The 21,300-nt window shown below is 42.9% G+C and overlaps 1 protein-coding gene and 2 long non-coding RNA genes across 3 annotated transcripts in view; all 3 read right to left on the reverse strand.

Annotated features, from left to right (window-relative positions):
* The window catches only part of rbpjb (recombination signal binding protein for immunoglobulin kappa J region b), a 52,135-nt gene that overhangs the window by 5,699 nt on the left and 25,136 nt on the right, over nucleotides 1-21,300 (reverse strand). The window contains exons 2-10 of the mRNA XM_085155519.1: nucleotides 17,648-17,686; nucleotides 9,208-9,303; nucleotides 4,745-4,910; nucleotides 4,304-4,478; nucleotides 2,733-2,870; nucleotides 2,332-2,444; nucleotides 925-1,065; nucleotides 535-690; nucleotides 331-434 (exon numbers count right to left, since the gene is read on the reverse strand). Of these exons, the coding sequence (XP_085011645.1) occupies nucleotides 331-434; nucleotides 535-690; nucleotides 925-1,065; nucleotides 2,332-2,444; nucleotides 2,733-2,870; nucleotides 4,304-4,478; nucleotides 4,745-4,910; nucleotides 9,208-9,303; nucleotides 17,648-17,686 (1,128 nt within the window). The remainder of the gene's footprint in view (nucleotides 1-330; nucleotides 435-534; nucleotides 691-924; nucleotides 1,066-2,331; nucleotides 2,445-2,732; nucleotides 2,871-4,303; nucleotides 4,479-4,744; nucleotides 4,911-9,207; nucleotides 9,304-17,647; nucleotides 17,687-21,300) is intronic.
* On the reverse strand, nucleotides 7,899-9,201 carry LOC146521976 (uncharacterized). The gene is made up of 2 exons (XR_014873460.1): nucleotides 8,193-9,201; nucleotides 7,899-8,149 (listed from the first exon to the last, which is right to left on the reverse strand). It is a non-coding gene; the product is annotated as an uncharacterized LOC146521976 (long non-coding RNA).
* On the reverse strand, nucleotides 11,686-14,263 carry LOC146521977 (uncharacterized). Its single transcript, XR_014873462.1, has 2 exons — nucleotides 13,562-14,263; nucleotides 11,686-13,520 (listed from the first exon to the last, which is right to left on the reverse strand). It is a non-coding gene; the product is annotated as an uncharacterized LOC146521977 (long non-coding RNA).

The raw sequence follows: 21,300 nt of genomic DNA on the forward strand, positions 1-21,300 counted from the left end.
AGGGAAGGACAGTGGCTTGTTTTATAATGAGCGGCTGCACCAAGGTCAGGAAAAGAACAGGTGAGGATTATTTCAAACTTTGAATCATGCAAAGCAACTCTAGTGAAGTCCATAAATAAAGGTGGAAATTAGCAAACCAAAACTATCAGTAACTACAGTATTAGATTACTCATAATGAACAACAATCTTGGGATAAAAAGAAAAAAAATCTAGCCACGGTGGTTTCTTCCCCCGCCCCCTTCACTTAACCTGGTAACCTAGAACATGTTCAAAAAGCAGCAGAAAGCTGAGACACAAAGCACATCCCAGTGAATCCCAACAAAGCCCCACCTGTACATGGTCTCAGCCTCAACGTCTCCGAACCAGACCCGCAGATTTGGAGTGAAGTTCTGTCCCGTCAGCTCCAGCATGGCGACATCCCCGCCGCCATTTAGCTGCAGACAAACAAGATAAATAAACCTGGGATGTAGTGCGGGTGAAATGTCCTGTTAAAGGGGGGAATTTAAAAAAATCTAAATGGTCTCTTTTGTATACCTGTAAGCTCTCCACCACAGGCACCGGGGTGACAGGCGAGTGGACGGGGCCCATGCCCTCGTAGAAGGTGTATTCGGCCTTGTCTGTGCTGATGATTGTCCAGGAGGCGCCATCGTTGATCATCTCCTTGTTTGGTTCCTTTGGGCATGGAGTGGCCTGGGGGGGGAGACCCAAGACAACTTGACCAAAACATCTACCCACAGGAAAATAAGCCAGGCATAGAAGAAGAACTGAACTCAAATTCAATGTCAAGTCAGGCTGCCTGGAGCTTTTTTCAGAACGCTACAGCAATCATCCTCAGTCATCTGTGAATAGTATGATTGACTTAATCTGAGGGTGACACGACCGCGACCCTGAAATGATGTGTAGAGATATAAGAGTGACACTGACTTGAAACTGGATGATCCTTTCTTGGGAAAGGCACAAGTACATGCGCTCTGTGTCCTTCAGGTAGAAGGCACACTTGTGGAGCTGGGAGACGGGGTCATCGGCGTCCAGCAGCGCCGTCTGCTTGTCCACCTTCCGGATGATCTGAAAGGACATGAGAGGGGAACAGATTAGCCGACTGCACGATGGGAAAAAGGAATAGGGCAGGGTGAGCGTTGGAGAAAATTAAGTGCATAGAACCAGAAAGAAACTGAATTAAGGAAAAAATGACAGTGATCTGGAAGCAAGGGGGAATGAAATGCAGGACTGCATGAGCAGGGAGATAAAGGAGGAGGGGGACAGGACACACAAGCAGAAAAGAAAACAATGTCACGAGAAGTTCAGTCAAAACATGAGTAATACGGTACAAACATCAGGCTGCTCCTTTCAGAAAAACTCAGTATTAAAAAGGCTTTCTGCTATTTCACGGTCAGCATTTGCCGAGTTTTACCGTGGATACGTCACAAAGGTAGGTTTAAATTTTATTAACTTAAACAGAAAAGAGAGGTCACTGCGTTTGGTGCTGCTAACCTCTATGACCGCGGCCCTTTTAAGGAGTTATAAAACTCTTGGGAGTGATCTTTGACGTCAATCTAACTTTTGATAAACAAATGAATGATGTTGTTGGAACGAGCTTCTTTCATCTCCAGTCACCTGCAAAGGGGAAGCCTTTCCTCTGGTTCAGAGACTTTGAGACTGAGCTATCCATGCCTCGATTTCATCTCGATTCGATCAAAGTAACGCTCTGTATTTGGACGCGAGTCTGTCACTGCTTTAGCCAACAGCAGCTGGTCCAAAATGCTGCAGCATGGTCATTAGTTGGCACGTGCTAGTGATACCACATATTGGCTGTCAGTCAGTTTGCAAACCAATTTTAAGATTTCATTAGTAGTTTTTAAGGTCCCTCTAGATCAGGGAAATCTGCTGAACAAATGCTCCCGTCTCGAGGTCCAGATTAAAACAGAGGTGACCCTTAATTTGTCATATTTTAATAATAAGCGAACATCTTTTGTAGTAGCCAGTTTATCCTAAGTGAGTTTCTTCTTCTTCTTCATGTCTGTTTGGAGCATAACGTGCCATCTTCAATATGCACGATGCGACGTACCGCAGTGTTACACGACTCATCACTGAAGAATGTGATTAATGGTTTCAAATACTGTTGTTTGGACAGTTTTTGATATGGTCTATTAAACAGCTCTCACATTTATTCGATATCAACGTGTTTCTCTTAGTTGTAGACTAGTTGGTTGGTCCAGTTCACTTTCATCTGATTCAATACCTTAAGTATGTTAACCGGGAAAGGCTGGATTCGTCCATCCTTGCATTACAGTTTCATATTGTGTCATTTTTGTGAAACAGTGTGATTGTTACCAGTCTGGGCAGGGCCATGCCGGTGACGGAGCAGACCAGCTTGACCGTCTGGCCGTAGTGGATATAACCGTCTCTCACAGTGAACTCCTCTCCTTCTGACTCCTCATCGTCCACTGCAAACACCAAGCACAGGAACAGGCAGTCAATGCTGCAACCAGCTGCCCACACGCACACACTTTGGTTTATACACTAAAGCCAACATTCAATCTATCAATCAGCCCGTCACGTTCTTTGTCTGCGATGAATCACATGTGTAATTACTACAACAAAGAACAAAGCTACGACTACAATGACAGTGAGAGGGTGACATGTAGACAAGGTGACAGGCTGTCAAACTGCATCGCTGTTCTCGTCATGATCAGAAGCTTGTGTAACAGATATGAAACCTGATGGAGACTCACACAGGTGGATGTAGAAAGCGCCCCACTGTTGGGAGCTGGCGTGAAAGTTGCCACCCTCCACGTGTAGATACCGCGTGCTGACTGTTTGGGAGCGCAGTCGGTTGAACAGTGCCACCTTGGTCCCCGATGCAATGCACACTGTGGGCGGAGACGAAAGCGTGGAGACACGGCCGGTTACATAATGCACCAAAAACAAGTTGCTTTCAGGTCGGCGTGGTAACAGAGATAAGACGTCTGCGAGCTGGCAGGACGTGTCCTGTGTGTAGCACAGGTGTGCCACATGTGACATAACTGGGTTACTGGACACTCCATTTTCACTACACTGCCCTCTGGTGACTAGAAATAGTATTGATCGACTAACCAATTAACTCAAAACACTTTGTTTTTAAAACAAATTACATTAAGTCATAAAATTCTGAGCATATTTTAAAAAGTAATGAACAAACTAAGGCTATAAAATATGCAAGAATAAAACAAGTAGAAAAATGAAGTTAGAAGTCACAAATTCAAATATCATTTACATTTCAGAATATTCAGTGCAAGATGGAAATAATGCAAATTAGCAGCTTAATTTAAGCTTTGATCAAGGTTTTAAGCTTTTTCTCAATATCCTCACAATGGTTGTAAGAAAACCCCCACATGTGCCTTCTTATTGGCTCCCTAAAGAAGAAAAGAAATCAAACCTTATTTACTGTTAAATGTTTTGGTGCAGGAATTGGGGAGACGCCCATTGGTGCTTAAATACTATAAAAACAATACTTCATGTCTTCTCCGTGCCTCCTTCTCCTGTTTAACGTTCATCCAAGGTTTTAACCTCTGCTCTTGCCTTCACTTCTACTCTTTTGTATCAAATCAGTCTTTCTGCTTGGACTCTGGTTAGATTTTGGTCTCATTTACACTCTTACTTTGTCTAAACCCCCCCCCCCCCCCCCCCCCCCAAAAAACTACACACACATGTTAGTAAAGGCATCTTCACTCCAGCTGATCCATACTTTTACAGGGTAAGTGAATCTTAGAAGAGATACAACCAATCCAGTGTTTTCCAGCTGCAGTGAGAGTCAAAGTACTTTTCCCTGAGCTGCTAATGAAGCTCTGCTGACTCTGTGGTAAATCCAATCAAGTCTTCACAATAAAAGCATCCTGCCCTGAGTGTGGAGCAGCAACAGCGGGACGTTTTCAGTTTACATCGGCAGTAACTTACAACACTGACAGGCCTGAAAACAAACCATAAAATAAACTGCAAAAGTGCCGAGAGCCTCACAGAGAGAGACAGTTTACAAACAGATGTCAGGGTACGAGGCCGGCACGTCCGGGCCGTGGTCTGTGCCGCTGTACCGAATATCTTGAATGATTTTGCGGCTCGAGCCAACCAGAAGAGAGACCCGTGAAACACTCTAGCTGGCTATGCAGCAAATCATGAATCAAGTGCATGTTAATATGTTTAAGGCTGTTGTCAGGGTTTAAATTTACAGCTCTGGCCGACTGAGCTACACACTGATTTGACATGAAGAGTGACTCTAAAAGGTAAACACTCACAGCGAACCTCTGTAAACTTATCACAAATGACTCACAGTCAGCATTTTTGAGGGACTGCTTCTTTTTGGAGGGCTTGGAGATGACTTTGATCCTCTTGCTGAGGAAGACGCCGATGTCCGCGCTGTTGCCGTAGAACATCTTGACAGACAACATGAAGTGCTTTCTCTTGTCAGAGTCGGATATGTACAAGGTTTTGGCTGTGCAATAATTCTGAATGAGGAGGCAGAAAAAGAAATAAATAACAAACAATCAGATTCATTTCTGTTAATGCATATTAAGCATATTAATCAGCAATACAGCAGAAAAACAAGCTCCAAATGTGATGGAGGCATGTGACAGACTTCCTGTTTCTGTACTGCAGGGTGCCCGGAGGCTATACCGCGCGGCTATGGCAGCTTCTGCTGAGTAACTTCATGTTCCTGTGCCAAGGTAAGTGACAGAGTGACAGTATGTGTGTGGGTGGGAGCGTGTTGTACCTTTCCCTCTAAGTTGAGCTGTTGCATTTCTTGGTCGCTGTTGCCGATGCCAATGAAGGCACAAGGCTGCGACTCCTGGTCGGAGCAGCCGTCTCGCTCCATCTGGTCCTTCTTTTTCTTCCAGCCGCTGCCCATCAGGTACACACAGGGAGGAGGGCAGAAGAACCTGGAACACACGACACACGTGCAGCTATAAACGCCAGCATTTAAATCTTTAGAGGTGATGAAACAAAATAAATTTGTTTTTGTGGTGATTTTTTGAGACGGAGAGATTTGTTGAGAGATGCCAAAAAACCTGAAGCACCAAAGCTCTTCTTTAAATGTTTCTGCCTTTTACTCTCGTCTCTGTGAAGATGATCCCACACTGCTTCAATAATGTTGAGGTTGAGCTCAGGGGAAGCAAATCCATGTCAGAAGGTGCTTCACTTTGCATTTTTCTATCCATGTATGCTTTTACTGCACTGGCAGTGTGTTTGGGATCACACTGAAAAATGAAGCTGCTGCCAATCAGATGCTTTCCAGATGATTTTACACGGCGGATCAAAATCTGACGGTACTTTTCTCTGTTCATAATTCTAATCTTAACAAGATCTCCGACACCACTGACTGAAATGCAGCCCAGACAATGACACAGCCTCCACTGTGTCTTACAGCTGTAAACACTCACGGTTGTACATCTTTCCTGGCCTCTGCACAATATACACGATGACTGGAACCAAAAAAAAAAGATCCAATCAGACGTGCTGTCACCGAGTTTTAGTCGAGTTCTTGGGTATTCTGGCACACCTCAGCCTTTCATCCCGTTTCCCTTCCTTATGAACAGTTTCTTGACACTTCCACTGAGTCCATTTCTGATGAGGCTTTAATGAAGAGCCACATGCGCCTCTCAGGTCCTGTTTCTGGCAATGCTGGATTTTTAACCCCATTTCTGAATCTCATGACTTTCAGATACTGTTCATCTGCTGTAGGTGGTTTTTAGATCTGTTGCTTCTTTTGTCCTGAACTTGTCCGGTTTCCTCAATTTTAAGGACACACTGCACACAACGCAGATAATATACCAAAGATTTTAGCCAACTCTGGGAATCACTTGGTTGGTGTAAAAATTATATTTAACTATATTTGGAACTTTTTGTAGATCTAACTAAAGGAATGGAAAAACGATGCGTTTTGTGACAGTCTGCTAATAACGAAGTGTCTGAAGATAATGTTAAAATTAGTTCTTTGCCACGTTGTCAGAAACTCTGGTTCGTGCCTTGATTTAGGGGCGTTTTTAGGCTGGAAAGAGTCATAGGTCAATGTTAAGTGGTTTAACAAGCAGATGATAGGTGTAAATGTGGGGAAATAAAAGAGAGAAGAAGAGGAATAAGAGAAGGAACAGAAAACACTTGAATGTGCACTTCCTAATTTGAACCAGAAGAGGGCACTCTTGCACCAAGCTCCAACTGGAGTCCAACTTGGGTCAACAAGCTGTTGTGTACAGCTACAGTAAAACATCTAAAGGCTGTCACGCTTCATTCTGCAGATGTTACCGTGATCGGTCCAGAACCTAAATGATCTGTCAAGAAACGAGAAGCAGCATTTTGAATGAAATCTAACTTTCCTTCCCCCCATTTTTAAAAAAGGTCCCTCATTTTACTTCTCTTCTCCTTTCAAACGCACATTACTACTGTGAAAACAAGAACTCCCTTGAAATAACTCGCATGTTCAGCTTTGTTAAAAGAGAAATCCACTCATTACAGAACGAGCACACACTTCAAATAAATTCATGTGCGTCAGTGTGGAACTGGAAAGCGACCTATTTCGCAACACCAGTGTCTGTCTCTGTGGGTGTTTGTCTACTTTCACCTCCTATAAAAAGCTCAGACAGCGAGAGAGGCAGCTTAGAAAGAGGGAGACGGCACATTAACATTCTCAGTGCGTCCACTTTTGGGTTTTTTTTTCTGGGGTGCTCTCTCTTGTTAAGGCACAAAAAAGGAGGAATTAAGCAGTCTGACGCAAAACGTGAACGCTGCCTTTTGCAGGCCTGGAGGATGTTTAAACAAATACCTGCAGCTACATCCGAGCACGGCCTTTGGGAGTTGCTTATCACTTGAAAAAGTTCAACCTCAATGCACAAAAGAGCAGCATTAAATATGTGTGACAGATGTGTTTGAATGTTTCTCTTCACTGTCACTTTAACTGGATGAGATGGCTTAAAAAGTCCTCAGAAGAATTTGTCTCAACCTCTTTTCCTATCTCTCTCCCTCGCTGTCTTCTGTTGCGCTCCAACTCTCAGAGGTGTCTGGGAGTTGGCGCGCAACAGCCGATTTACCAAGAGATAGGCCCTGATGAGATCGCAAGCAGCGCTGCACCTTGGCCAAGAAACCGAGTGGTGGGGAGGAGGATAGGGGGGCTCAGGAGAGTTGCAAAATGAGCATGAGATGTGGAGGAGCGCTATAAAAATATGCTTCTAAGTGAGAGATAAAAAGGTGAGTGCATAGTTACAGGAAGGGCCAGAGGAAGATGAGCTAAGAGGAACAGATCTAAAAAAGGAAAAAAAAAAAAGAAGTATGTGTTACGATGGCGAGCTATCACCCTGCGTTTAACCAGCAGCATCAGGTACGGCATGAAAATGACAACATTAGGTTGTCACATGTGCGTTCGCCCGTGAAAGCCCACACCGAAAGGCTTCACGGTGCTGCGAGACGCCCCCTCCTCCTCTTCCTCTTTTATTCTCGTAGCTCTCCGTCACAGCTCCTTCTTCTTCCGGCTCTCTGTGGTTTTTACGTGGCCTCGTGGAAAAGGTCGCCTCTCACTTCCTTTTTTGACCTCCACAGATATCAGAGGTCAGAGGGGTCAACACAGCCACTCAGCACAGAGGCACCGTGCTGAGGAATGTGCTTTTGTTCGTCCCCTCTTTCGCCCGACCCCTCTTGACTAATGTACACTACCTGTGTTTGCCACAATAGTTGAATATAGATTAGAGGATAGTATAAATGCCTCTGAGCCACAGGTGTCTGCAACCAGTGGGGACGTAATCATAAAGAGCTTTTTAACATAAAGCCTGGAAACTGTGGCTCAGCTACAGGCTAAAAAAAAATAAAATCAAATAAAATCCAAATTTCATTTTTTTTTAAAAACAACAACTTTCTTTTACTTTTTTTTTCTCCAAATATTTAACTAGATGTTAAACTGTGTCCGTTCTTTGAATTATTGTGATGCAAACAGATAAATAAGTGCTTGCAGCATGTTTATAAATAATCAAACTTCTGAGGAAAAATACACTGTGTTTACAAGAACTGTCGACCGATCGCAATCTAAGCAGCATTATCGCCACGGGCTGAAGACGAGAAGCCGCCAGCATCACTAAGGAAGTAAATTTAGCCGGCTGGCTACCGGAGATGGGCAGTAACGTATTAAAAGTAACTGTAATCCGATTACTTTTTCCAAGTATCACGTAAAGGATTACTTTGAAAAAAAGGTAATAAGATTACTGTTACTTTCCCGTAAGCAAACTGCATTACTAAACCCTTATTTTGTTTGTGAGAGTGTCTCACGACAATGACGTCAAGTGTGAGACATCGAAGTGCGCAGATCAACAATGGATAACATGGAGTGCGGGAGAGAGTACGACCATGCAGCAGGCTGAAAGGGCTATTGCTTTATAACGTATTCAGGTTGTGTGTCATGTTTTTTTTTTTAAGTAATAAAGTAACTAATTACTTTGAAAATAAGTAATCAGTAAAGTAACTGAATTACTTTCTTTGATAAGTCATCCACTAATTACTATTTTCAACTAACTTGACCAACACTGCTGACCACCCAGATCTCACCCACAGGCGTGTGTGGCTGTGCCCAGTGTATTTTTCTCAAATCTTTTTGAGACACGTCTGCAGACAGTGAAGTTGGAAATTTGAAAAGTCTGTTTGTTTGCGTGGTGAGTCACACAATCTCAGCGTGTTGTTTATGATTTTAAGTTTGTAAGAAGGGGTTAAACATTTAGCAGACTGATGAGCTTTAAAAAGGGCTGATCAGTGATTTACAGTCCTCATTTTCTTCTTTGAAACCAAACAAAACCACCAAGCTGACAACTTAAAAACAGAAACCAATGACAGACTGGATGATCACAAATACACTGCATGGTGAAATCCATACAATGGCAGTGATGACAATGATGAGCATTTCTGGTCACGTGAACGGCTATGCAGCGATCGTCAGTTATTTAGTGAGACGTTCTCAAGGAGGCAGACAACTAAAATATTCAAATAAAACAAAAATCCTCCCCCACAAAGTCCTACGCGTGTAAACAACTGCAGACTCCAGGATAAAATGTAGCAGGGGCTGCTAAAGAATAAATTGTGTGATGTGTTACTGTGAGGGTGAAACACTGACCGGCATTAATAGATTTGCTTTAGATTCAAGACCAAAATCTTTTAAGGATTCCCAAAACCTGAAAAAAAGCTCCCATTTTATATTAAACTCACCTTTTCTCATTGCCATAGGATTTCTGTGCAACTTTTGCGTGTAGGATCATGACAGTTTGGTCTCCTCGCTCCTTCAGGTAATTCCTCATCGCTTCTCTGCAGGAAGAGAAAAAAAGAAGAGATATAAATTAAACCAGCTATTTTCTAATCTGAAAGAGGAAGTGACGTGAGTGCAACTTCACAGAAGACTTAAGAGGAGGCCACCCTCCTTGTGTATACATGCACATGCAGTACACTTGCAGCGACCTCTGAAAAGCCAGAGCCTCCACAATATGCTTGCAGAGAAGCTGAGCTCTCCCTGGGTCCATCCGAGGTTCAAGGGGGGAGCAAGAAAACACCAGAGCCAAAAAAACAAAAACAGAGCTGAGCTCATCACCAAAGATTCCTCATGTCGTGTCAAAAATGTTGCAAGGGCCGTGCTCCGATTACTTCTGTCAACTTTGCCAAAACTTCTCACCTCCCGCTACACCCCCACCCCCCCTTCACAGGCGCGAGCCGAAAGCTTGCTCGACTGAGAGGCGCGGAGGTGAAAGATCGGGCTTAGACGCACAATTAAAGCACGTCATGTGCATGGAGAGCAACACACTTTGACCCGATCGCTACACATGCACAGATGTCAGTGACACCTGACACGCCAGGGGATCCTCACAGGGCTTCCCACTCAAACACGCACACACACGGCTTTTCACTCTAGCACGTTATACTAGGCCGCACACTCGGCTTAGACATGCCCTTTGTTATGAAAAGCAAGGGGCCTCCTCAGTGTGTGTGCGGGACACAGGGGCATTCGGGGGAGTGGGCGATACAGAAGAAGAGGAGAAAGCATGATGAGGCAATTATTTTTCTGATTATTTCAGTCTCACTGCAACACTAAAAATCAGTTTTTTCTCAATTACTGATCGCCAGCAGCTATAAATGAGACTAATAGAGGTACGATCCTGGAATTCCACACAGCCTGACATCACTTAAACACCACATGGAGAAAATGATTTCAAGCCGGGGTGGACGGAGGAGTGCGTACGACTCCAGTTCGACTCGGTGGAAAACAGTGGTTTCATTAAAACGTTGGACTTCTCCGCACGGATGCATTTAGAATGCGATTACGTTATTAAAGGACGTAACCCTTCTCTGGGAAGTGAATCGCTGGTGTCACACACACACTCTAATCCCGCCGGGTGGAGTGGAGGCGGACTCCTGTGCTCAAAGCTTTGATTGATTATGGAGAGAAAACACAGTCCAGGCCTGCTGATGTCAGAGCCTGCAGGGCACATGTCACACCTCTGATACTGCCTGTGACCTACTGCTCCCACAGGAAGGATGACACACACACACACACACACACACACACACATTTATACAGGATTAGGACAGTTACCACTTAGAGCAGGGGTCCCCAATCCCGGTCCACGAGGACCGGTGTCCTGCAGGTTTTAGATGTGTCCTTGATCCATCACAGCTGATTTAAATGGATAAATTACCTTCTCAACACATCTTGAAGTTCTCCAGAGGCCTGGTAATGAACTAATCATGTGATTCAGGTGTGTTGACCCAGGGTGAGATCTACAACCTGCAGGGACACCGGACCCCTGACTTAGAGGAAGCTTCTAAAACAGCGGTCCCCAACCCCCGGGCCTCGGACCAGTACCAGTCCGTGAGTCGTTTGGTACCGGGCCGCGAGAGTTGAGGCTCAGGTGTGAAATGTATAGTTTTCAGGGTTTTTATCGGTTTTCAGCGTTATTTTGTTATCGTTTACTCGGTTTTCCTGGGTATTTTCACATGTGTTATGAATAAATTTTCTTTTTTTCGGTACTGGTACTAGTTTTATTTTGTTGTATTCATCCGCGACACCTTAAACGCCGGTCCATGAAAATATTGTCGGGCATAAACCGGTCCGTGGCGCAAAAAAGGTTGGGGACCGCTGCTCTAATAGATGGTTTGCATCTTATGCATGTCCTAAAGACCCTAAATAAAAACATTTAGATCAAGTCATTCACAAAAAAAGAAAGATATACAATTTGGAGTGACAAGTAAAATACATGAACAGTTTCAGTTTGGCAATCATGTGGCCCCCTAACAGCAGGATCTTAGCTTGTCCGCCTAGAGACTGCTCTGCAACCGTCTCCCAAACACCAGTAATGGAAGAAGAGTGTATTCACAGACCAGATGGTGAAAATCTCCGTGCGATTGTGTTGACTGATAGCAGACTGCCACAGTTGGCCGTAGTTTCCAACTACTCAGAGCTGTAGTTGTGCCTTACTGCTGTAGTCAGTACATTTCAAAAGATACAACCTTTACTCTGAGGACGGATTTTACATTTCTGCAGGTTTTTAGTTTATACTACCGCTCAGCGACTTCATATGCTTACATGTAAACTACAGGCTGCTGTGGCGATCTGCGAGGGACCAACGCAGTCACAATAAGATTTTTGGTGCATTCACCCCATTTGTCATTTCACCCAGTGACAGCCAGCAGCCTCCAGGAGCCACTCCCCCATCAATCGGTGACCAGAGGACGCATCGTGTCCAATATGGCAGACACCTCGAGCAAAGTACACATGAGAAACTTCTAACACAGGAACACAGCCTCTTTAATGGCATCTGACATTAAACTAAACCTATCAGTTTTACTTAACCTTTAAAACATCCAACACTGTTAGCTTCAAGCACCTAAATAAATCAGAGAACATCTTTAAATGATGCTTTACCCCCATTTCAGCTGTTTTTATAAATCTTGTACTCACTAATGGAGAAGCTTTGTATAAGTCACACTTAAAATAATCTATGTTTATCTTTAATAATGGTCTGGGTGCACACCCAGGCAGTTTTATCTGCCATCCCCCTCCTGCTAAACCAGCTTTCTTCTGATTAGCTGCACCTTGCAAACAGAAAACAATATGTATAGGCCCATGTAAGTGACATCATCTCTCACTGATCTCATACAGAGTCGTGAGTAGAGAAAACAAAACACAAATCCTTGTCTTTGGGCTTACAAAGATCATCTATGCATGTGCTGACCTCCTTATATGTTTGATAAGAGCAGCACGACTATAACGGTCCACTCAGACCATGCATTGGGTGCCATACTTAATGAGATCTTTGGGCTCCGTCACTCATTTTGAAGCTCATGTTGTCAACATTTTGAAATCAGTTCTTGTCCTCCTGACAAAAGGAAATAAAACACCAAATTAAAAAAAAGAAACGTTACATCAGCCAGCCTCAGAGTCAGGGTCACGGTCATAAAAAGGGAAGCAGTTTGATCAAATATTTAAATACAATGGCACGTAGTTACAGCACGACCACAAAATGGAATGCTAGTGTTTGTTAAGTGTCGTGCGACAGCCTCGGCTTGTGGTTGACACCGTTTCAGCGCTCACCAAACCCTTCCAGACCACTGTGGCTGAGTTGGGGAGAGACCATTCCCCATCAAGACACAAATGCTTTGGCACGATCGCGCTTTGACTCACAGCGGCTCTTTATGTATGCAGATTTTCACTTCAGAGCGCCTCCAAACAACCACTGAATAGATAACAAAGATGCACCACATGTGGCAGCAGTCATGTGAAACTGAATATCCTATGATCAGATGGAAAAAGAAAAAAACCAACAACAACACAAAAGTCCCCAACACTGGGTCCATCGATCCAAACTTGTGCTGTGTAGCCAAGCTTTGTTCAAACCCGCAGAATTTTATATGAAAATCTAGCGGGGAACAAGAGCTTTATAAAGATACCAAATATGTCTCGAAGGATTTCGGGGGAGACGAGTATAAAAGGATGCAAAAGACATCAAAAAAGATGACAGATGACTATCACGACGCAGTGAACCAGAAACATCAGGACTTTACGCAGGAGCTGTGTATCAGAGGGGGAAAACCCTAAAAATGGATTAAAGCAGTATTTGTGCATTTGTTCTCTATATTGCACTGTTACGCTGTGCATTATTATTCAGTCTTCAGTAATGTGTCAACAGGGTTTTTCCTGTCACCCCACCCAAAAGGTTTGGACTTCCCCCCCTGAAGGAATACGGGTGTAATAAAATATATATTTTTTTCTTCTTACTGAAGCATAAAACAGACAATTCAATATGATATTTACTGCCTAACATACATTCTGTTCCAAACAGAGGTGTCACATATAGAAGTGCCAGAAATATATTTTTTTCTTTTATACACAAACAGCTATGCCCATGTGTGTATTAATAATAAAGACAATGGAAACGGGACATGCTTCCAAAATCTTTTTCGTGCTACAAAATGCAGGCGGCAGCAGGAGAGTAACGAGATTCCCGTCTCTTAAATGACTCTTACTCGTACGTCTCGCATCGATATCGATAAAGACGCGGCTTTGATCTAACACATTCACCCTAACACGACAGGGCCGTCTTGAGTAATCATTTGTAGCTTATACAGAGTGAAACACGAGCGCACGCACGCCACACAGACTCCGAGCGCTGGAGATGGAAGGAGAAGTGAGAGAGACTGTGACCAGAATCAGCTCTACTTCCTGTGCAAGACTAGCACGCAGCAGATGCACGAAATTCCGGTGCAAATCAAAATACGAGTAAGGTAAGACCAAATTTCAAACATTACACTGTGTTCATTTGTATTTGAGGGATAAAAAAAATGGGGGTAAAAATAAATAAATAAATAATAAATCAGCCCTTCATTCATGCAGAGACAGGAAACGAGGGTCACTTCATGTAAACTGAGTATGCCCACATGTAATAAAACCAATAACCACAGATAAGAGTCTACATCACACAGAAAAGTAACAGCATCTGAGCTGCAGGTTTAATTTCTGACGGGCTTTATTTAGGTCCAAGAAATGTGCTAAAAGGCAGTCGGTGACAGCGAGTGAAAAGAAGGAGGGGGGTCAGAAATAAAACGTGGGGAGGAGATCGGGCAAAAGAAAAATCGGAACATACGAAACAAAAGACGACGCGCTTGAGAGGTGAGACAAAAATGTGCCAGACAGATTTATAAAAAGAGGCATATCTTTAACAGCAGGCGATATGGTGTGTGTGTGTGAGGGGGGGGGGGGGGGGGGGGAGAGAGAGAGAGAGAGAGAGAGAGAGAGAGAGAGAGAGAGAGAGAGAGGTGGGGTGAGGTTAAGTCAGGCTACAGATGCAGCAGAGCAGACAGGCATCTGCCCCGTACATCTGCCACAGCATCTTCAGCAGAGCAGCACTGTCACAGGACCCCCTGTGAACACACTCAAACGAAGAGCAGAGGGGCGGGGCCACATTAATACACACATGCGCGGTGAAACAGCTCAATTATGATCAGACAGTAATTAGTTTGCACCTTGTGCATCACAAAAGGTAGATTACACACAATTGTAGTGTGGGGCTTTGGGTTAAAGCATTAACAATCAGCCACTTTAGCCTCCTTTTACAAGGCCAGGAGACGTGGCCTTCACACACACACACACACACACACCCCTCACTGTTTGATGTCTGACCTCCGGATGAGCCGTGTAAGCTCACACACACACACTCGCACAAAAATGGAAAATTGCTGACAACTGTGGGATATCGCTACAGCTTGCACTCATCTCAGCTCTGATCATTTGCTACGCGGTAAACAGAGTAAATCCTCCGCTTTGACATTTCTGCATCAATGACAAAACGTGAGGAAATTTAAATACGCAAACAGAATCCGAATTAAAACAGCGCTGGAGTCGTTGCTTGGGTGACGACACCGATCACTCAGGAGAATACTGCAGTGGGTACTCGCGCCCTCAGTGTTGGTATATATGATATGGCAGGTGTAATCTGATCCTAAAACATACAATCAAACAGGCAGATCAACCCACTGTGACCAGAGAAGTGAAATAAATAAATACCCGCTTCTTCTTCTAATTGTAGCTCTGATTAACAGTTTGAAATGGCTCATTTATGCTATTGACAATACAGTTCCTGCAGATATGCTGGTATCAGCATTTATAACTGATGAATGGAAAAAAATGTTAGGGAAACTGCTTTTGTTTTTGTGTCAGAAACAAAATAAACATATTGGCCCATATCTTGAATTGTTAAAATCACCAAATATCAAACTCAGTATTGGTTTTAAAGTCCTTTAAGTCAAACTCTACGTGCCCATTAGACTGTACTCCCTTATGACTAATTTACAAATTTTTATATTTGCAAATTTATACTTTTTTTGCTCCATTTTCTGTTTCTTTGCTTGTTATTTAAAAAAAACCAACAAAACAGTAAATTAGTTGCCAGTAAACTTGGCAACCCAGCCTGTATTCTCATGTTGAGTCCGTTTGTGTAAATTTGTGCAAGTGGATGTGTCTGAACCCTAGAAGTGTTTGTTCCAGTTGAGTAGCCTCCCTGACAGTGTGAACCTCTAGGACCTGGAGGTTTGGCTGCCATAAAAAGCTCCTGCGGGATGCTGCAAAATTTTAGAGCAGCACCCAAAGAAAACGGACGCGAAGACTCTACGGCAGATTGACAGGCCAACAAAGACCATAACCATAGTCACATGAACTAAACGAGCTCTGTTGTGCCTTTCGGCTGTTTGTTAAAGAGTGTTTTGTGTCGGTCATATTTCTGGCCATCAAAAACCATCAGACGAATCGAAGGGCCAGTGCGAGCCAGCAGACTGGCAGCACATGAATAAAGAGGGGGACACATCAAAAGGTGCAGGGGCCCCTTTTTCCAAAACCACGCTCGGCTGTTCCAAGCAACACGCAACCCCCTCATTTTCCCTGCTGAGTGCCACGCGCAAAAGCCGAGCGACACACACACACACACATACAGTCTTTGTTATTCAGAACAGCAAACACCAATAAGCAAACAAGTGCGTGCGCACACACACACACACAATCCCTAAAAAGCAACCCACATCATCCATCAACGGTCTGGATTCACCCAAATGTTACTCCAAGTAACTTGGAGCAAACTTAAGAAGAACACAATAATCAAAAACTTGCAGTACAGCTCGTCAAAAAAGCTCCACACAGTAAGACGAATACAGCGCAGAGCGCACATTTGGACCGCGAGGCCTCAGAAAGGGTTATTTATTGCTTCTCTAGCATGTTTCTCCACAAACAACGGCAAAAATAGCATGGTTCATTTCAACACAAGCACATTAAAACAGTCCCAAAGGAGGCGAGTCTGCAGAGATCTAAGTAATGAGCGATCAATAGCAGAACAAAAATGAGGTAATACAGCAAAGCTGGGGTCAACAGAAAGCAGCTGTGCAGGACTCCACAGTAAAGCTGCACATGTCGTACGCTATTGTTGTATCAACAACAACGCTGCGGCTCGTCAGCAGCGGTTGTTAGAGACGCATTTCTCCACTTCTGGAAATCACAGCTTGAAATGAGCTGCTTGCTGCCTCAACAGATTTTATGTGGCAAATCTGCTGGTGAATATAAAATTATTAAAACGCTTGTAAAAATTAGGGGTGGAAATCATAGTTAAAAACAAAAAAGTTCCTGTTAAAGAAAAAAGCGAGGTATTTATTATTCACATGGTGTCAGTTGGGGATGTGCCGGTGAACAATGTCGAGAATCGTTCATGTTAATAGTGATAGCTCGTCAACTAAGGAGGGTTTTTAACTAACATCCCCACTGATGCATTAAGTTGACACGGTCACATGATGAGTTTCATTTTAAACTGTTTCTGCAACACCACAGTTACACATGTACCCTCAATGTACAAGCAACACTTGCAAAACAGACGGGTATAGGCGTGCACCAGCGCGTGTACAAAGTTCATGCTTGGACTTCTGCACGCTTTGAAGGTAATGTGCGTGTGTCGTGTGTCGCGTGTGTGTGTGGGTGTAGTGGCTACACGGACCAATCACAATCATGATCTAACAAGAGAAAACAGGCTAAAGAAAGGAAAGAAAAAAAACTGGATGAATAAGCAGAACTAACAGTCTAAGTAAAAAAGAAAAGAGAAATAAATCACTTAATAACTTTAGAGCCTTGCAGCTGATAGCCACCCACTAATGTAATCACCCAACACTAGGTTTGGGTGAAGCAAATCACTTCACCATTTGAGTTTATAAGTAATCATCAATGATTTGAAGTAGCTTTAAGCTTATGTTATTAAGAAAAAAGGGGAGGGGCATGGAGTTAAACGACAGGGTGGAAAAAATTGTGTAGTTTTTGATGTTTTCTTTTTTATTGGTAATCCCAGAGTGGTATTAGTAAGCCACATATTAGGGATACTTCAGAGGCTCTCTATACTTTCATTCTTTTGAGAATGAAGTGTCCAAAATAGTAATAAACAAAACAAACAAAACAAAATCAAATCTAGAAAACAAACAAACAAAAAAGGTAGCAAATACCTTGGGGAGGGGCGGGTCCCTAGAATAGGTGTTAACAAGAACACAACGGCATACATAAACAAAGGTACACACAAAACCCAGCACTATGACAAGAAAACAAGCTCTAAAGGGACCACGAGTGCGTGTGCACACTCACCTTGTTAGGCGCTGTGGCTGAGGGCGCTCCCCGAACTTCCTGCAAAGACACAAAGTGAGAAGAAAACATGAGTGGGTTGGTTATCAACCACGAACACACGCAGAGTAAACAGTGCATTGCAAAAAAAAAAACCCAGCACATGTACAAACGCACATAAAAAGCAGCGTGGCCTTGGCAGCGTGTAATGGCAGTGTGTTCAAACAGAGGACGTGCCAAACGTCGCGCCGCTTGTTTGCCGTGAAAACACGACTTTGTGTTTTCAGGTTAAAGCGAATGAATTTTGTTCAAACTATTTGCTGTCGTGTTGAAACACGTTGAACATTAATGGGGAAAAAACCCACTGGGTTCAGATCAGCTAATCGGTATATTTAGTATTACTACTGAATTTCAGAAACTCAAGTTCAGCAGCTGAACAAACGACGGTTCTTCACTGGCCGACGCATTCAACAAACAGGTGTGAAGGGTTTGAGATTACAGAGATTTTAAATGGTGCACAGAGAAGCCCTAACCATATTTATCTCTATTATATGTGTGTTACTATAAGCTATAGTCTTAAAATAACACATCGATGTAGTCGTGAAGATCCTATTGATAGTAAAACACACACCCCAAAGACAAAAAAACAAAAACAAAAGAAAAAAAAAACCCAACACACACACGATAATACAAAAGCAGCTTTCTGGCTTCGTGTCTGCAAATCTGAATTGTAAAACCTGAACAAGAACATTGACTTGATGAATTTTTTGGCAGTGCCTCCAATCCGATGGTGCTAAAGGCATATTGCAGCAATTTAAAAATTACAAACCACAGGGACAAATTCTCATATTAAAATACTGGTACTGCACCAATTTAATTACTTCATTGGCATTTCTGAATTAACAGCAAAAGGTATGAATTTCAACAAGAAAACTGATCTTTTTAATTTCTCCTGTGAATGCAAATTATTCTAAAGTCATCAGAGTGTGCAAAAATACAGATCGAAAAGCATTTTAGCTGAACCCACTGACATTCTGCCTGCAGTTTTGTAAAGAAAGATGGCACTCCTCAGGTTAAAAGGTCTCCGTTATACTGACGGTTCATTGATTCTTCAGGGAAACGATACAAATAAGCAGAGAAGGTAAACGTGCTTAGTTAATGTGAGTCAGCCGAGGACCATAATGAAACAAGAGCTGGACTGAACGAGTTTTTGAAATGGCTCGTTTGGTTGATTGATTGATGATTTTCCCCCCTCCATGTATGGAGTCATCACTCAATTACACACCAACTCAAAACATCCGTAATAAGAAAAGAGAAACAGAACAAACATGGAGGAAGTGCTTAACCCTCTGATTTAAAAGCATGAAAAAATATCAAACCTCTACTACAACTACTACATCTACCTTTGTCTTAGGACAGTGAGCAAAACTCAGTTCAGTCCTTTGTTATTAAAATGTTTTTGTGCTCCATATTTACATTATCCTGTCCTGTTGCAGGTTCTATGTGGATAAACTGGAGCAGGGCCTGCTGTGGGTAGCAGCCATGTAAGACGCTGTGGTTGCAGCTCAGTCAGCAGGTCCTCTGATAGAATAACAGGAGAAGCAAATAAATGGCGCTTTGAGGACCCGGCTGTGGCTGGCTGGTAGGCAGCAGCTAAACTCGCTAATTAAAACGCATACAGTTCATCATAAATAAACTAAGGGCACAGTCCAAGCTTTTAGAGGTGTGTGCACTTAAAACAATGTCCATTAACTGAAGACAGCATGGTGACCAGAGAAGGAAGAATTTTTGAATTGTATTATTTATTCTCGAGCCGAGGTGATTTTGCAAACATCCGTCATGTTACAAAAGCCTGAATTTAACTCGAACTGTTGGGTGAATCATGACTGGGATGGATAGATCGTTTATTCTACCCAAACGGAACAAAGTGACGAGAGTTTGTGCTGAGAGGGCTGCTCTGCACAGTTTAAACCCCAACGCAACAAAAGAAGAAGATTACAGGATCAGTCAGGTAACCATTTTTCGCCCTCGGCTTAAGGTTCATGACCCGACTTTTAAGTCCTCAAATTTCCGTGACTATGAAGACGTCACATGCTACCAATCACTAAAGTTTCTGCCCCAAATGTTGAAAGCTGACTTGTAGTCAAATTCAGTGTGCTGGAAAACTGATGAATCAATATACTGTCACTGAGTCATACTCAAACTCTTAGTAATAGATGTAGCAAGGAAACCACCGCAAACAACCGCATGTACGATGATGGGGTGTAAAGTTACAACATATCTCAGCTGAGTGTGATGGTTTTATGGTCAACTTATTTCTTTTATGCTTGTAAAGCAACATGTCGAGCCTTTTACACGCAATACAGAGAAACTGTTTCACTATTCTCCTCAGGACTGAAAAAAAGAAAAATCTGCAAGGAACAAAATCTCTTTAGGGTAACAAGTCACTGCTAACCAATGAAAACGTGTAAAAAAGGGGAACAAATGATGTGGTTTTGTGACAGGCTGCATCTGAAGACACAATTTAAAAAGACTTCTTTGCCAAATTGTAGACACAACACTTGTTTGTCTGTTGAGTTCGGTGCGCTTCTCTACTTAAACAGGTCAGAGTTAAGTATGTTAACATTACACTACTGGTTGAAATTAGTCAGCTATAAGAACTGGACTGAAAATGAGTGAAAAAGCAGCCAAGACCCAAAGAAAAGCTTTGACAGATGCCTAGGGGTATCGCTCAAAAACATGCTTTAGAAAAAAGGAAGAAAAAGAAAAAGGAAAAAAAAAGGGGGCGTGTGGCCCAAGACTTTTGCACAGTACGGTAGAAACAGTCGGCATGGATACGTGTGCTTGATTGCACCTACACCTTACAACCTCAGTGGGAGCACAAAGAAAAGCCATTTGTCTGAGACTGACCATTACGACTCGGATCCTGTGTACTCGGGTTGGATGGAGCCTCTAAACGATCGTAATAAGGGTTTGGATGTGAAGCAGCGTGAAATCGTCAGAACAACAAGCGCTTAATCAAAAAATAGTGGGTGGCAAAAAAATTAAGTAAAAAAATACAATTAAGTAAGAATCCAACATTCAGACCACCTTCTGTTTTACAAGAGCGGGTGTCGGTGGTCAGGAAATTACACTTTTTTTGTTTTCTTCCACACAAAAGGCTGCAATATTCTCTGAACAGTTTCTCAAATGAAAAACGCTGCACACTCTTTATAATGTGTGGCTTAATTACCAGCGAATCAAGTGATCTCAACAGAGGCCGGTTAGCTCTACAGTTATACTGTAATAGAGCGGTTTGGAAGCATCAGAGTTTTGTGCACAGCTCGGTGAAATAAGAGCTTGAAAACAATGTTGGTTTTAGATTTATTGACTCAAGGCTGAAGTTTTATTTAAATTTAAACCCCAAGACTCAGAATCTGCAAACTAAATTTCACGCAGACCAAGGACACATCGTTAAAATATCCTTTTTTGTCGGACCATAACCCAAAAAGAAAGAATCGGTTCACCGTCACACACGAGAATGAGTCTGAAAGGCAAATGATTGGTCAAACCTTCAAACATACAAATATCTGCTATCACAAAACTGGCTGGGTTTAAGGGCTTATGTCCAGTGCCTCTACAAAAAACAAGGTGCTTAGGATTTTCATTCTCGTGTAGGATGTGGTAGCTTTGCATGC

This window comes from Neolamprologus multifasciatus, chromosome 3 (assembly GCF_963576455.1).
Source record: "Neolamprologus multifasciatus chromosome 3, fNeoMul1.2, whole genome shotgun sequence".
NCBI lineage: Eukaryota > Metazoa > Chordata > Actinopteri > Cichliformes > Cichlidae > Neolamprologus > Neolamprologus multifasciatus.